Source organism: Amia ocellicauda, chromosome 3, assembly GCF_036373705.1.
Source record: "Amia ocellicauda isolate fAmiCal2 chromosome 3, fAmiCal2.hap1, whole genome shotgun sequence".
NCBI lineage: Eukaryota > Metazoa > Chordata > Actinopteri > Amiiformes > Amiidae > Amia > Amia ocellicauda.
The window spans coordinates 44,220,104-44,237,005 of record NC_089852.1 but is presented as its reverse complement, the minus strand read 5'-3'; the positions used below and the strand labels follow the sequence as shown (position 1 = coordinate 44,237,005).

The following is a 16,902-nucleotide window of genomic DNA, read 5'->3' as shown; positions in this document are numbered from 1 at the left end:
ATACATTTACTTTGCTTGGTCTGCATATTATAATTAATATAAAACATAATACAGTTTATATAAAACATTAATAACGGCTCTTCAGTCCCACCTGTTGGCAATAGAGCGAAGCGAAAAGAAGCCAAATGAATCGTGTTTGTCAGTTACAATAATTTCTTCCTCCTGAGGGGCAGGTGGTATAGTGCTGCGTTTTCAGCTCCCATCCATCCGAGGCAAACAATGATGTCATAACTACACCTTATCGAATATTGAGCTCTCTTATGGAAGGTGCAGTGGCCACCTACAATTTCCTGGAGCTTAACAGTGCATCTCAAATTATGTTTCATCCTGTTCCAGGTCATAAAGGTCAATCCCTAGTTACTACCTACCCAGCTGGCAAAATACACTAGAAACAACGTTGTTTCAATGTCATATTTCAACATTGAATATGCATTGAAAATTGATTGGATTTACAAATGGAATTGACGTTGAATTTTCAATGGTGAATCAACATTGATGAATCAACGTTGGACCAACTTGGAATAATCTACATTGATTCAACGTTGGATAGGACTTTTTTTGGACTGAAATTACTTTATTTTCATGTGTTAGAAGAAAGACAGTACCCTGCACATATTTTATAGAAAATAACATAAAATGTGTCATAGTACTATTAATACATTTCTTGTGTAGAATTTCTACACATTACTTTTAAGAGTGTATATTAAACCACCTGAAAACTTATTTTAAAAATGCTATCAATCTTTTTAAAACTAGTTCCATAAAAGTTATGGTTAGAGAGCACTTCTATACACACCCCCAGTTTTTCCAATATGTTATATACAGGTCTCCAGTTGAATTAAAGTTGAAGTAAAAAATAAAATGAAATGAAAATAAAAATAATCGATGCACGCTGACATTTTCCAATTTCAAATCGTCAATGGTCACTCATGAAATATTTTAACTGTAGTTACTATTTTGATAATACATTTGATTAATGCACACATAATACAATTTTGTTATCCTGCACTTAAATATTTTGCTAGTTAAACTAGCCATTAATTACTTATTTAAATTAATGAACACTCACAAATATTTTTCCTTTAAACGAATGTGCTTAAATTCGAATTATATACCTTCATCAATTTCTACAGTATATAGCAGTTAAACATTCAAGCAGCAAAGACCCTTTCAATAGCCTACACAATATATATATACTCTTACTTGAGAAAACCTTCCTTCATACAGCCAGTTTAAGTTAAAATGGAGGTTCTTCCCAGGTTTAAGTTTAGATCTAGGCCCTAGCCCGGCTCTGGCCCGGGATGCTCAGGCCCCAGTCCAGCTCTTGTCCGACAGATTATCACAATTATCGGCCCGAGTCCGACTGGCCCGTGTTTTTTTTTTTTCGCCATTACACAGGCTATACTACTGTTGCAGACATTAAATAGTTCAGTTTTGTTTTTAATGGCAAAGTATTTATATTTATTCTCGGTTCTTTATTAAGTTAATTTAGACAAATGTTTGGAGCATTTTTGTTTGTTAAATTAAAGTTTTTGTTTTTTAAAGTGACGACCAAGCGGCCAGCGGCCGACAGTGAGTTGATCACGTTTGATCAATTTAGCCTCTCAAATCAACACTTGACTTGCCTACAATAAAATCAATAGATATAAAACACTTCAAGCATATCACACAATGTTAGTTTAAATGTTTATCACCACCACAGTAAAAAGGCATTTTTGACAAGCTGACCAGGCTGCTCTGCTGCTCGCAATGGCGTGTGGAAAACCGAACGAAAGGGCTGTACGATCTAAACAAATACAATAAAACACGCAGGTTATCTGACCTTAAAAATCAAGGCGTCAGCACAGAACATGGCCATTCTTATGTCCAATAGTTTCCAACAGTTAGACTAATGAAAATAAAGTCCAATCAAATAAAAAACAAGACAGCCCCCTAGTCTTAACATGGCTACAGTCAGAAGAACAGTCCCTTACAGAGCATCGTGGAGAAAAAGCCCAGCATCCACAGTGGAGGTTTCAGTCCAGTCCTGTTTCTTCTGTCCTTGTCCAGCTGCGCTGAAGACACGCTGCTGCTGCTGCCGCTGGCGGGGACAGTTATGCCCCGTGCCGGCCCCGGTCGCTTAAACGGGTGTTTCCACTGGCTGAGCGTCCGGACGCGTCCATGTTTTGTGGAGGTTAACTTGCTGGTGCTGGACGTGTCCGTAAGCGTCCGTCCCCACTGAGGACATGATTCACTTTCAGAATGTGAGGTGTGTGCTTGACTTGCAGACACAGGGAAGAGATCAGACACATTGTGTCGGAAGACATAATCTCAAGTGCCGTGTGCGATCACAAAGAAATTACAGTTTTAAAAGCAGCATGGAGTGAAATCCATGTACAGAAACAATGACTGCTTACAGTTAATATCCTGTGCATTAAAAACGTGGATTTCACAGGAATGGGGCAGTGTCTGACTAGTTAAAATAAACTGAAGGATAATAATCAGATCATAACAGCTGGTATTATAAATATTTTATTAACAGCTGGCCAGTGTTTCAGGCTGTGTTGTGTGAATGGTGTGCAGGACAATCCGCAGACAATCAGTGTGAAGGGAACACGATTCAGTTAACGTTTGTCCATTTACAAAATAAATTAATGAATACATAAATACAGCAGATCTGGACTGGTTTAATAAATGCGTCCATAAACGCCATGACTGAGACGCGCACTTTAGTTCAATTATAACCTGCTATAGTGTATCTGGAAGATTCATCGTTTTGTTTCAATTGTAACTTGCGCTGGTTAAGGACGTCTGATAAGTACATTATAAATAATACAGCAAAAAGTATTGTTTGCAGTTACAAATCTGTAGTAAGTAATAAAGGGAGTTATGCTATGCCTTTTAAAATACATATATACTAGCACAAATGATGACGATAATAATAATACATATTTGCTATTTATTTTATTGTTGCACTTGGAAACGTATTCTCTACAATGTTGTCTCTACACGTTTAGCTCTTCCTAATATCTCTGAACAGAAATGTGTATTTATTATGCTGTTTACAATCATGTAAACAGAAATAATAAAACAGACACAAAAGTCCTCTCCACGTCAGGCTGTATCGCTAGTGTTTCCTGTCTCTGTTTTTAAAACGAAACACAAACCAAACCCACAGTCGCTGCTCCTCCATCAGAGGGACGGATTCACAACAGCCTGGTTTTGCAAAAAAAGCTCTGGGACGCGTCTGAGGACGGACGCGTCCGGCACGGCATGGCACGACACGGATGCTTAAGCCAGTGGAACCAAGGCATAACACCGTGCGAGCCGGTCTGCGCAGGCGCGTAGCATGTTCTCCGTGGGAAACCTGTGTGTGTGTGTGTGTGTGTGTGTGTGTGTGTGTGTGTGTTTGCGTGAGCAGACTGTGTCATGCGTGTCAGTTTGACATAAAACATATTTCTATGTTTGTTTTACCATCATCAACTTCTCATAGTTTCTTTTAATTAATTAATGTCTAAAATATTAAAAGGAGGAGGAGCCTAAAACAGACCCGATGCCCGGCCCGTGTGTGAACTATGATGTGAAAATTGGCCCGAAGCCCGGCCCGAGGGGCGTAAATAAGGCTGAAATGCAGGGCTGAAATGCAGGGCTCTAGCACAGACCACAGAAAAGGGTACACCCTGAAAAGCGCCCAAGTGGTTGTTTCTAGCTGCTCAAGCATCTGGAGGCCAGATGACTCCTAGGCCAAACAATGGCATCCACACTCCAATGTTGTTTTGACAAGCCTGCCCCAGGGTGCGAGAAACATGGCAGACAAACAACTGATCTTTCTGCTGCACTGTACATGTCCTTTCCACATAGCACTGCAATGTGGCAGCTAATGCAAAGTGCAGACCCCACTGGCAGTTGCTGTACAACACCATAGACTAGCTGTTGGCTCACAACATAGCCTACCTGGATGTGAGGCAGTGGGCAGTAAATGTTCAGGAGCAGGGAGCCTCTAGGAGCCCCAGGACACATCTGAATAGTACGTAAACCAAAAGCAAGGGCTGCTGTAGGCCAAACACAATCAAAAGCAAGGAGTCATATGGGGCCCTGTAACTCTACTGAAAATGGCCAGCAGTGTAAAAAACCAGGAGCAGGCATAATAAACAGAATCACAGGGACCAAGCTCAACAGCAATAAAGGACAAGTCAGGAGCCGGAAGCCCAAAGGAGCCCGGAGACTCAACTGAAATTAAAACAATAGGTTGTGAATGCAACCCCGGTTATCTGAAAAGGAAGCACTGCTCAAGGGGGAGGGGTTTCTGCGCACTGCTGTAGGAACCTGATCGAAACATCACTCTGTCAAAGCTGCCATTGGCCCCTGCGCTCGTCACTCAAAACAGGTCCCTTCCCACATCCTGTTCCATAAAACATGACATCAGCGCAGGTTCGTCCTCTTTGGCCAGGAGCCAGGAATCCCACGCGACCTTGCAACCCTTGGGCAGTGCTTCCTTTTTCAGATAACCGGGGTTGCATTCGCAACCTATCGTTATCTTTCAAGTTGGAAGCACTGCCCAAGGGGGAGGGGTTACTGTATAACAAAACCGTCGCAAGGGAGGAGGCAGCGAGCTGATAAGGGAGCCTGCCCCGAGGTGACCGCTAGGGGCCTCGGCAACACAACTCCAGACAGTAGCCTCAGGGACCCCATAGGGTCAAATCTGAGCTACCCAGGAGCGAGGACCATAGTCACGCTCTTACCGGGAACTGTCTAGAATCAGCATATATAAAGTGGGGCTACAGAGGTCAACTCTTACGCCCTCCACTCACAACAGCAAGGCCGGCTGCTCTACTAGTGCAGCTAGGAGCGAGGTGGAATCTACTTGCGCAATAGCTGGTGCGGGCAATCAAGCAACTTGTGCAGCCTCCGCGCATTATCATGGAAGTGGACCCCTGATTCAATAGGAGCGGGGCCACAGACCCAATGAAAAAACAACAGAATACATAGTCGATTATCAAGGTGAATACATATGATGACACTACACTGTAAACACTTTGAGCATGAGTTGATATGAAACTACTACAATCCTATAGCTAGGTACCTTTAGCTAACGTTATCAAGTTAAAATTCTGCATTTTTAAATAGAATACCAAAATTATAGCATTAGCTATCTGGCTAATGTATTGTAGCGTGTTAGGAGATTATGCCCTCGTCTGGTACTAGGTGTGGTTAAGTAGAGCAAACCGTACATGATTAGTCCTGTTGGGGACTAGTTGCTCTTTCATATTGGCGAAAGAATATGCTGTATGCAACAGTGCCAGGACACTGTGCATGTGATTGTGGGAGGGTCCCTGCTAAATTGAGTCACTATCATGCTTTCATTGTGTTGTGTTATTAGTTAATTGGGTTTGATCATGTAGGGTGAACAAGCGGGGGAATAGGTGTGCTACCAGCAGGGGGGTTGGACCTGCCGGTAGTCACGCCTAGTCTGGGATATATAGTGGGGATTTTGCAGGGTTTAGTTTAGTTAGTGCCCCGTGTAGTGTGGAGCTAACCCTGTGGTAGCTTGGTTGAATGTCCTGAGGCGAGACTGTCTGTTTCAATAAATAAAACTTTAATCGAGAAACGAGTGTGGATACTGTTTGTTTGACTATATTTTGTTAGTACAGTTCCTATATGGGTTTTGCACATAAGTCTTAACAGCTGGCATCTGCATATAATTCAGCCTTTTTCATTACATAACATAAATTCTATTCTATAATATGAATTTCGTAATTACATAACTCAACATAAATACTAGAAATACTATTCCAGATGCATCTTTCCCACACGAGGACAGCTAGCTTTTCAAAAATTTGCACCCCCCCCCCCAATGTTTAAAAGAAAGTTACACCATTGCTCTGCAAAGACACCTTCAACGTTGTAAAATAGTTTTTATCTTCACTGGAAATCCGGACTTTAGAGTGGCTCATCCAATCAATAGCATGGATCCTATAGGCTGACTGAGTTGCCATTTCCAATGGAGTTCCCAGGGGGCCGTGCAGCACTGGCAGTGTGCTGTCAGGGGCAGGTGAGTGCAGGCTGGCAGGGGAAAGCCTAATTATTCTTAGGTACCTGCAGGTTCAGGGAGTTCCAGCTGTTCTATCTCCATCAAATCCCCTGATTGTTGACACACATAGACTATCGAGGCTCTGGGCTTGCAGTGCACAAAACACAGGATGTTTTTGAAAATGTACATGTTGGAGTACATGTGCTTAAAGATATTTTTAAGAAGACAAATTGTTGCAGAAACAGTCTGATTTAGAGAAAATCCAAAAGGAATCAAAAATGAACAAAACATAGAGTATATGCATTTGCACAAAACATATATTTAAAAGAAGTTGGTAATTCACATAATTTTAATTGTATTCCCCTTTTCCACATAGTAATCAGTAAACTGAGACCAAAGGACTTTGAATCCTTGTTATTTAATAAACAATCAAACAGATTTTCTGCATTTTATACCTTTTCACATTTTTGTTGTTGTTCAAAAACTACAAAGTGGAGGGTGAAACATTTGGATATAAAGCAACCTAGTTGAACCCAACCATAAATGCTTAGTGGATTTCATTCTTAACACCCTCATTTTGGGCAAAACACGTATTAAAAAGGTGACACCTTTCGACTGAAAATCAATGCTATTTTGCTCCTGATCTCTTTTGTTTTTAGGCCGTATATAATTGGGTTCAGTGCTGGGGGAATTATTAAGCTTGCGGCCTCAAACATTTGTCTTAGGAATGGAGAAGCCTTTTCAAAACGATATGCAAGTATTGTAAATAGTCCTGTGATTTCTAGAATAATGAAAACTGTTAAGTGAGTAGCACAGGTCTGAATAGCTTTGCTCTTTGCATCAGACCGCTTGTTTCTTAGACATGTAAGAAGAATTTGAATGTATGAATAAATTACTGTAACTAAAGAAACCCCTTGTAGCAAAGCAGTTATAAACAACCCATACATATTATTTATACTTGTGTCTGCACAGACCAATCTAAGAAGAGTTGGATTGTCACAGTAAGCATTTGAAATGAAAGATCGACATCGAGGGATACGAAGGAGAAGATAAAAAAGCACAACCATCAAAATTAAATCTGAAAACCAAACAAGTATGATTATTTTTATTAAAAAGTTATTGGTCATGATAGTATTATACCGTAAAGGTAAGCATATGGCTATATATCTATCGTATGCCATTGCTGTCATTATCAGCAAAGAGCCACCTGCATAAATGTGAATAAAGAAAGCCTGGGTGACACAGGCTGGGTAACTTATTGACCTTGAATCGGATAAAATTTCATTCATTAACTGTGGAAGAAAGGCAGTGGATCCAATGAGATCATTGATTGGTAGATTGATGAGCAGCAGATACATAGGTTCATGTAGACGTTTCTCAATAGTAATTGTGAGAAGAAAAACTAGGTTACAGAAAATAATTAAACAGTAACTTAGCATTGCACAAATAAATGCTGGGTAGACACTTTCAGGAGGTAAATTTAAGTCTCTTAGGGTTAAAATAGATGTTATATTGGAAGAGATGTTTTCCATTGTTGTTTTGTCCAACAGGTTTCCTAAAGGAAGTTAAACAATGATTTAAATAAAACAGTTACCTAAAGATACATTTTAGCTGATTTGTATTTTATATAAATGTTGGGAAAAAGTTTTGTTAGGTTTTTAAATTAATTGGATAATACTTCTATATTCTGATAATATCTGTTGAAAATGTGTTAACACTACAGCAAAATATCCATAAAATGTTATTTTCCAAATTATATCCAAAGTCAGATATTTCATAATAAATACATACATTTATACAAACATATATACATACATAATATAGTTGTATGTACTTGTATGGAGATATTTAATCATGTTAGTTTTCAGTTGCTTTGGAAAACAAATGGTTGTAATATTTTGGATGATACTCTTTTCCATATATTTTGATAACCTTATTTGAAAATTCATGTTGATATTTGTAACACTATAGCAAAGTATCAGTTATAGTGATATGCATAATGGTTATTAACACACAGTGTGAATTTAGTCATCAGTTTTTGATTTAGTCGTAGTCTTAGGTCAACTAAAATGTCTAGGAGATATAGTCACATTTCAGTCCTACATTTTTCTTTATGTTTAGTTGACTAAACAATGACTAACATCTTTGTTTGTTTTAGTGTACTAAAATGACATTAGTTTTAGTCACATTTTAGTCATGTTTATTTAATTTTGTTATATTGAGCTAAAACCGGCATGAATATAATTAAGTTTTAGTCAATGGAATTTTAAATAAATTATGTTAATTTACCTTTTTAACTTTAGAATTACGATAGTTCTAATTTGTTACCATTTAAATCCTTACAATAATTGTGTGGCAACTTTTACTTACCAAAACAATTTTAGCAACAAAAATGTATAATACAGATAACTATTACACTAAGAATATATAAGAATCACAAACTGACTTACATTATTTTACCTCCAAATCCTTCACTAAGAAATAAATAAACAAACTGATTTCACTCTTCAGATGTCAAATTCATTGTATTTTTTCCAGTCATATTGTAGTCACATTTGGTTTTGTTTCCGGCAGTTTCCTGCAGTTTCCTGCATTTTCTTTGTTTTCTCATTGTATTTGAAGTGCTGTCAGACTGCAGATTTCTTTCTTCCAAGTACTGAATTAAAGTTTTTTCACAATTTACGAACTAACCAGTTGTATTGACCGTGCTTGGTAGCCTAGCTATGTTTTTTTAATCAGTTTGTCTATACTGATGATATAATTATATATAATAATAACAGTAATATTATAGATAACATAACTAGCTTTTATCAAACATTATCTTTTTGATTAAATATTGGAAATTATTGCACTCTCAAAACTCTTGGGTTGCATTTGTGTAGTGCAGATTTCTGTATATCTGCGGAGATCTGCATTGCTCCACCAATGGGATAACTGGAATTCTGCATATCTGCACAGAATTGTGTACATCTGTGATACAAGAATGCAACCTTGATTCTCTTGAACTTTCCCCGCTCCTCCTTCACCAGCCTGTGCTGTAGATCCCAGTTGTGTTCTGACAATTATAAGCTGTACTGCATGGCAGCAACACTCGCACTGCCTGGTGCTGCTATATGATAGACAGCCAGACGGTAAAAGTGCAAACGGTGACGATTTTGTCTCATCATATTTTAGCAAATAAAAATGCAAAAAATGCATTTAGTCATCGTTGATGTCATGTTGGATGAATTTAGTCAGATTTTCATCTTCGTTAACTAAAATAAAAAACAGAACATTTTTGTCATCAATTTTGTCAACAAAATTAACACTGATAACACAACAAATAACTCTCTTACTTGGTTAGGTTTTCAGTTCCAGCTTCATGCTATGGGTTGCATTGTATTGCTCTTCTGTGCTTTAGCTGTATTATTTTATCCCACACAAAGGCTATATGTCAGCTCCTTAGAGGACACAGACAGAAATATCATAATGGTAATTTTTCAGGTACCAAACTTGGTGTTTTGGAGACTCCTGAAATCATTAGGGCCAGGCCAGGTCTCACTGAAACTACATCTCATATAGCTCTGGGGGGATAATTCTATTCCAGGATTTTTTTGAAGATGAAAAACCTCTCTTGACTATATCAGGGAACTGTTTATTTTGCTGCATGATTAATGTTGAACTAATGACTCTCAGCATTGACAGGAAAGTGACAAAAAAGTCAGTCCTTGAATTCAGTGATTCTATATGAAAACGCTGAGTTGTGGATGCAACTTGGTTATCTGAAAGAGAAAACAGCTCCCAAAGTGAATCCTTTCTCTCTATATATAAAATAGTCAAAAGGATTGTTAAGCCTAAAACACAGACATAGAAAAAGAGGCTTAACTAAGATAATTGTAAGATATAGGGTTACCAAACTCAATTAATATAATTGAACTTTTACTAAGGGGATATACAATATAATGTGAATAGTAAAAAAAATAGGAGTAAAGAATCTTGTGAATGAATATAGCAGATGAGACTGAAGAATAAGCAATGTGATAAGTGAGCATATTGATAACAAAAGTGATACACAGATAAGAGTGTAAATAAAACTTTATTTAAATAACCAATGATTCCAAATGAAGAAGAATAAAAAGGAGGCTATCTTTATTTGGAGCACGACCATGTGGATGAGCCCCATTTGTGCGATCAGCTCTGCTGTGCTCACTGATTGGCTGTGGTGGGGCAGTGCATTAATTGCAGGGGTGAGGCTCAGCACTATTTAGGCTGCAGGGTTCTGCCATGTGGTCTCCTGATCCTGGCATGACAAGACATGCTGCTACAGGTGTTGGTTTTGTTTTGTTTGGTTTGGTGTATCTAGACCACTGGCTGCTGAATCCTCTGGCACCACTGGGAGCTGACCAAGGACCTCATACTGGCCACCCCTAGAGCCCAGACACCTTGTACATCGATAGAAAACCACAGGTGAACTGGGAAAAAAAACAGATGCGAGAGCCCAATCTGCACCGTAGCCTGTCAAGAAACCAGTGTTTTGTGTTTTCTGGACTGCTTAGTTTATTTGGTTTCTTTTTCCACTCACAATCAATGGTAATGGTGATATTTTTCTCTTTCCTTTTGTTTGAGTTTGTTTGGTTTGGTTGACATTGCACTGGCATCAGAATAAACTCCAACCCATTGCTGGTATTGGTTGTTCACCATCCCCTAGGGTTTTCTTGTCACTTCAGGGCCACGCCAAGCTCCTTCCCCTAACCCCACCCCAAAACTCCAATCCCTGCATAATCAAATTAAATGAAAAAAGAATAATCCAAGCACTGTCCCAGGTAAATAATGTTTAAATCAGAAAACGTGTCAAAAGAACAATCAGGAACTAAAGACAGCTGGAGTACAGGTCTGGTGGAGCATCACCAGGGAAGAAACCCACCATCTGGTGATGTCTATGGGTTCCAGACTTCAGGCAGTCATTGACTAACCCCTATTCTTAAAAATGTTTAAAGGAATAATCTTTACAGTCATGTCAAAATATCACAAGGTTGTTAAATGAACACAGCACATTTCATTGCAATAAAGATATGTTTCTAATACTATACTATATGTGAATGTGAAAATGTGAAACATAATATATTGTATCAGGGACAGGATTTGAACTCGGGTCTCCCAAACTGGAGTACAGTGACCAAACTGCATCTCTAAGACCAACTCATTATTAATAAGTAAAGCATAATTCAATCAGGGGGTGATGAGTGATTTCATACCATAAATAAAATAAATAAATAAAACAGCATTGAGGCATGAGGAGGAGACATGATGCGTGATGTGTGAAGAGGAGACATGAGGAGAAGACGCGATGCATGATGCATAAGGAGGAGACGTGAGGAGGAGGTGTGAGGAAGAGACATGATGATTGACTAAGGGAGGGGTGAGTAACGATCCTGATACCCTAGACTTGAGTGGGTGATGCTTGATAATTGACTTGAGGACGACTGATGCATAAGGATGTCCTAAAATGGACACCATTAAAAAGCCTTTTAATTTTGTGGGGGAAAAATATTAACATCCTATGTTACCTTGTGTATATCTTATCTGTTTCAATCCCAGTGTCAACCATCCCTGTAATAAGCCTGGGGAGGGCAAGGTAGGTAGATAAGACACCCCAGGGCTTACATTCACATCACGTAGGGTTGAGTTTCTGTTTCAAAACACTAAGCTAGTCCTTCACGAGGTGCCACAATGTGTATTGTTGGGCTAGGCTAGGAGGGTGGTGCCCTAGTGGCTTAAATAGGTGAGGGTTTTCTTTATATCTTTGATTTTACGTGTTCGACCTCCCTTTAGTTCTGTGTATCTGTTATTTATTGTGTTTTATCTGGGGTATTTGTTATGCCTCGGTCTTACATTATATGTCACAACAATAAATATGTATTATTTTACAGCATTGTTCATGGCCCCATCTGTCTCCCCACCGTTTGCTCATCTCAACACCCTTTCCCCAGTCGCATGTGCAGGCGTGTTATGTTGTGCTTTCCCCACCCACACTTTCTACGCCTAGATCCTAGGCCAAAAGGGGAGTTCGTAACAAAGTAATAACAGAAAAATAATAAAACTAGAAAGTAATAGATATATCAAATGTATAATTAAAGTAAACTAAAGTGATTTTTATAAAATGGCTTATCTCCTCCATTACAGATTTTGGCGTAGTCGGCAGGATCTCAGATTGATCCTCAAATTGGAAGCTGTAGGCATTCAGGGTAATGTAAGTAGATGGATTATGAACTGGTTGATGTATAGGAAACAGAGGGTGTCGATTAGAGGAGTTGCTTCTAACTGGAGTGAGGTTGTTAGTGGAGTTCCACAGGGATCAGTACTAGGGCTTTTTCTTTTTCTAATCTATATTAATGATCTGGTGGCTCGGCAGATAAAATCTCGGCAGCACAGGTTATTCAAAGGGACTTAGATAATATTCAGTTGTGAGCCGACACCTGGCAGATGAAATTCAATGTGGACAAGTGCAAGGTATTACGTGCAGGTAACAAATATATCCATTATAATTACACTATGGGAGGAATAGGACTAGATGAAGTAACGCATGAAAGACCTAGGAGTCTATGTGGACTCCTCACTTTCTCCATCCCAACAATGTGGGGAAGCAATAAAAAAGGCAAACAATGTTAGGGTATATTGTCAAAAGTGTAGAATTTAAAACAAGGGCAGTAATGTTAATACTGTACAATGCACTAGTTAGAGCTCATCTGGATACTGTGTACAGTTCTGGGCTCCACACTTCAAGAAAGATATTGCTGCTCTAGAGGCAGTTCAGAGGAGAGCAACCAGACTTATTCCAGGTCTGAAGGGAATGTCCTACTGAGAGACTGAGGGAACTGAACCTTTTCACCCTGGAACAGAGGAGACTACGTGGGGACTTGACTCAAGTCTTCAAAATCATGAAAGGCATCGACCACTTCAAACCAGGGGAGCTTTTCCAGATCAGCAGGGACACACGCGCCCTGGGACACAAATGGAAATTGGGCTTCAAGGCATTCAAGACAGAAAACAGGAGACACTTCTTCACACAGACAGTTGTCACAATCTGGAACAAACTCCCCAGCGATGTGGTTGAAGATGAAAATTTGGGAACATTTAAAAATAGACTGGATAGTTTCCTTGGATCACTTAGTTATTAATGGACACCAAACGAGCATGATGGGTCGAATGCCCTCCTCTTGTTTGTAGACTTTCTTATGTTCTTATATTTCCTTGTTCCATTAAGACTTGAGGAGCAGAGTTTTGAACATATTGCAAACTATTCAAAGTCTGTTTAGTAACCCCAGCAATCCCCAGTGCATTGCAATAAGCAAGTCATGAAAAACAAAAGCATGAACAAATTGAACAACACCGGTTTGGTTGGGGGTGGGAGTGTCATGGGATGTGACTGAGCTCTTTCACTATATTGATAAGTTTGCTTTTGTTTATTAATAACGTTCTTATTTGTGTGCTTTAATTTAATATTGCATTAATACCTTATATTGCTTATTTAATTTTTCACCTTTTTGATTTTCACATGTCAAATGCTTAATTATTCATCTTTTGAGCAATGCATCAACAGCACACACCTGCACCAGTCGGTGGCATCTCGGGCGAGGGGATCACAAGGGTATGGAAGCAGGAGAATGCAGTGTAGGGTACACGATTTCTCCCCACCCATTCCCGGGCTCTTTCATGAGCAGTCAGGGCTCCATTGGCCAGTGTGCCCACCCAACTTCTACTCACCTGGCCCCAATGACACTCTCTTCATTAACCACTTACAGACCAGTATTTCACACAACACAATATCATTGAAGTGGGCTTATGGGACTGCTATCATGTTAACATGATACAAAATAAGCTTCACTTTCTAGACTTCCAGACTTACCATATGTTTACAGTTAAGACTGGAAACCTCTATCACCTGATGCAGGAGACTTAGTATTTTACTCCCTGCTTTGGAGGATGGGATTTAAAGTGACTGGAAAGTCTGCAGCAGCCACAGACAATAATGATGCAGCGTGTGTGAGAAAATATTTTTTCCAGAAGTAAGAAACAATAATTTATTTATTACTGTCATTGAGAATGTTTTTGTATTTTAGTTATAATAGAGCATTTTTATTATAATGGAACAAGTGGTTTATTTTTGTTCACTGAAAGATTCAAGAACAGAATACAGTGATGTTATTATTATTTTTACCAAAATTACTGTTATTTAGTCTATTAGATAGTCTATTGATATTTTTTTGAAAAAAAACACATCATTGATTATAAAGAAAAATCAATGTCTTATAAATTGTCCAAACATCAATATACAGAATTTCAGCAAAACATTTAGAAAGTATTGTATGGTACCTAAGGTCACAAAATAACATGTTTTAGACAATAGAACAAATATTAACATTTTGTAAAAGAATGTGAAACATACTCATATTTTATGTGAAAACCAACACAAATTGTAATGGCTTATGAGATACTTCATAATGTTTCCCAGGGTGTTCTGAAAGAAGGAGCCCAATTTCAAGGTGCTAGATTTCCTGTGATTTACTGTGAATCAAAAGCAACCAAAAAGAGCCTGGTCCTAATGGACAATGTTTCTAAAAAATGCTTGGTCCTGAAAGGGATAATCTAAGGATACCTCTGCATAGACACCTTCAATGTTGTAAAATAGTTTTTATCTTCACTGGAAATCCAGACTCCAGTGTGCCTCATCCGATCAAAAGCGTGGATCCTATAAGCTGAATTGCCATTGCCAATAGAGTTCCCATGGGGCCGTGCAGCACTGGCAGTGTGAGTGCAGGCTGGCAGGTGAAAGCCTGATTTTTCTCAGACACCTGCAGGTTCAGGGAGTTCCTTCTGCTCCATCTCCATCAAATCCTCCAATTGTTGAGACAAATAAACTGTAGAGGTTCTGGGCTTACAGTGCAAAAAACACAGACTGTCTTTGAAAGGTTACATATCAGAGAATGCTTGAGGGCATTTTTAAGAAAACAGTAATTTCAAAGCCATACAAATTGTTGGAGAAGCAGCCTGATTTAGACAGAATCCAAAAGCAATAAAACATGTACAAAGTCTCTTAGAGTCTAATATATTTTTTTTTCAATTATGCACTGTGGGCATACACAGAGTAAATGCATTTGCACAAAACACATGTTTAAAAGAAATTGCTAAATCAAATAATTTAGATTTTATTCCCAAAGGACTTTTAATTCTAGTTAACCAATCAAGCAGATTTTCTGCAATTTATACATTTCACATTCCTCCTATCATATTTATGCTGTGGAGCAGAAAAGGGAAGAATTTTGTTAGTTCAGTCAAAATCAAAAACTGCAAACAGGCAAAAAAAGAAAAGATATAGAGCAACCAAGGTGAACCCAACCAGGAATGTTTAGTGAATTTCACACCCTCATTTTGGGCAAAACACATATTAAAAAGGTGACACCTTTCTTTTGAAAATCAGTGCTATTTTGCTCCTGATCTCTTTTGTTTTTAGGCCATATATAATTGGGTTCAGTGCTGGGGGAATTATTAAGCTAGAGGCCCCAAACATTTGTCTTAAGAATGGAGAAGCCTTTTCAAAGCGATATGCAAGTATTGTAAATAGTCCTGTGATTTCTAAAATAATGAAAACTGTTAAGTGAGTAGCACAGGTCTGAATAGCTTTGCTCTTTGCATCAGACCGCTTGTTTCTTAGACATGTAAGAAGAATTTGAATGTATGAATAAATTACTGTAACTAAAGAAACCCCTTGTAGCAAAGCAGTTATAAACAACCCATACATATTATTTATACTTGTGTCTGCACAGACCAATCTAAGAAGAGTTGGATTGTCACAGTAAGCATTTGAAATGAAAGATCGACATCGAGGGATACGAAGGAGAAGATAAAAAAGCACAACCATCAAAATTAAATCTGAAAACCAAACAAGTATGATTATTTTTATTAAAAAGTTATTGGTCATGATAGTATTATACCGTAAAGGTAAGCATATGGCTATATATCTATCGTATGCCATTGCTGTCATTATCAGCAAAGAGCCACCTGCATAAATGTGAATAAAGAAAGCCTGGGTGACACAGGCTGGGTAACTTATTGACCTTGAATCGGATAAAATTTCATTCATTAACTGTGGAAGAAAGGCAGTGGATCCAATGAGATCATTGATTGGTAGATTGATGAGCAGCAGATACATAGGTTCATGTAGACGTTTCTCAATAGTAATTGTGAGAAGAAAAACTAGGTTACAGAAAATAATTAAACAGTAACTTAGCATTGCACAAATAAATGCTGGGTAGACACTTTCAGGAGGTAAATTTAAGTCTCTTAGGGTTAAAATAGATGTTATATTGGAAGAGATGTTTTCCATTGTTGTTTTGTCCAACAGGTTTCCTAAAGGAAGTTAAACAATGATTTAAATAAAACAGTTACCTAAAGATACATTTTAGCTGATTTGTATTTTATATAAATGTTGGGAAAAAGTTTTGTTAGGTTTTTAAATTAATTGGATAATACTTCTATATTCTGATAATATCTGTTGAAAATGTGTTAACACTACAGCAAAATATCCATAAAATGTTATTTTCCAAATTATATCCAAAGTCAGATATTTCATAATAAATACATACATTTATACAAACATATATACATACATAATATAGTTGTATGTACTTGTATGGAGATATTTAATCATGTTAGTTTTCAGTTGCTTTGGAAAACAAATGGTTGTAATATTTTGGATGATACTCTTTTCCATATATTTTGATAACCTTATTTGAAAATTCATGTTGATATTTGTAACACTATAGCAAAGTATCAGTTATAGTGATATGCATAATGGTTATTAACACACAGTGTGAATTTAGTCATCAGTTTTTGATTTAGTCGTAGTCTTAGGT

General features: G+C 38.0%; 2 protein-coding genes across 2 annotated transcripts; both read right to left on the bottom strand.

Annotated features, from left to right (window-relative positions):
* Nucleotides 1-6,603: 6,603 nt before the first annotated feature.
* On the bottom strand, nucleotides 6,604-7,542 carry LOC136747162 (olfactory receptor 52J3-like). The gene has a single exon (XM_066700115.1). It carries the CDS (start codon nucleotides 7,540-7,542, stop codon nucleotides 6,604-6,606), a length of 939 nt encoding a protein of 312 aa, XP_066556212.1.
* A 7,892-nt stretch (nucleotides 7,543-15,434) lies between these two features.
* On the bottom strand, nucleotides 15,435-16,373 carry LOC136747161 (olfactory receptor 52J3-like). Its single transcript, XM_066700114.1, has one exon. It carries the CDS (start codon nucleotides 16,371-16,373, stop codon nucleotides 15,435-15,437), a length of 939 nt encoding a protein of 312 aa, XP_066556211.1.
* Between the last annotated feature and the right edge of the window lie 529 nt (nucleotides 16,374-16,902).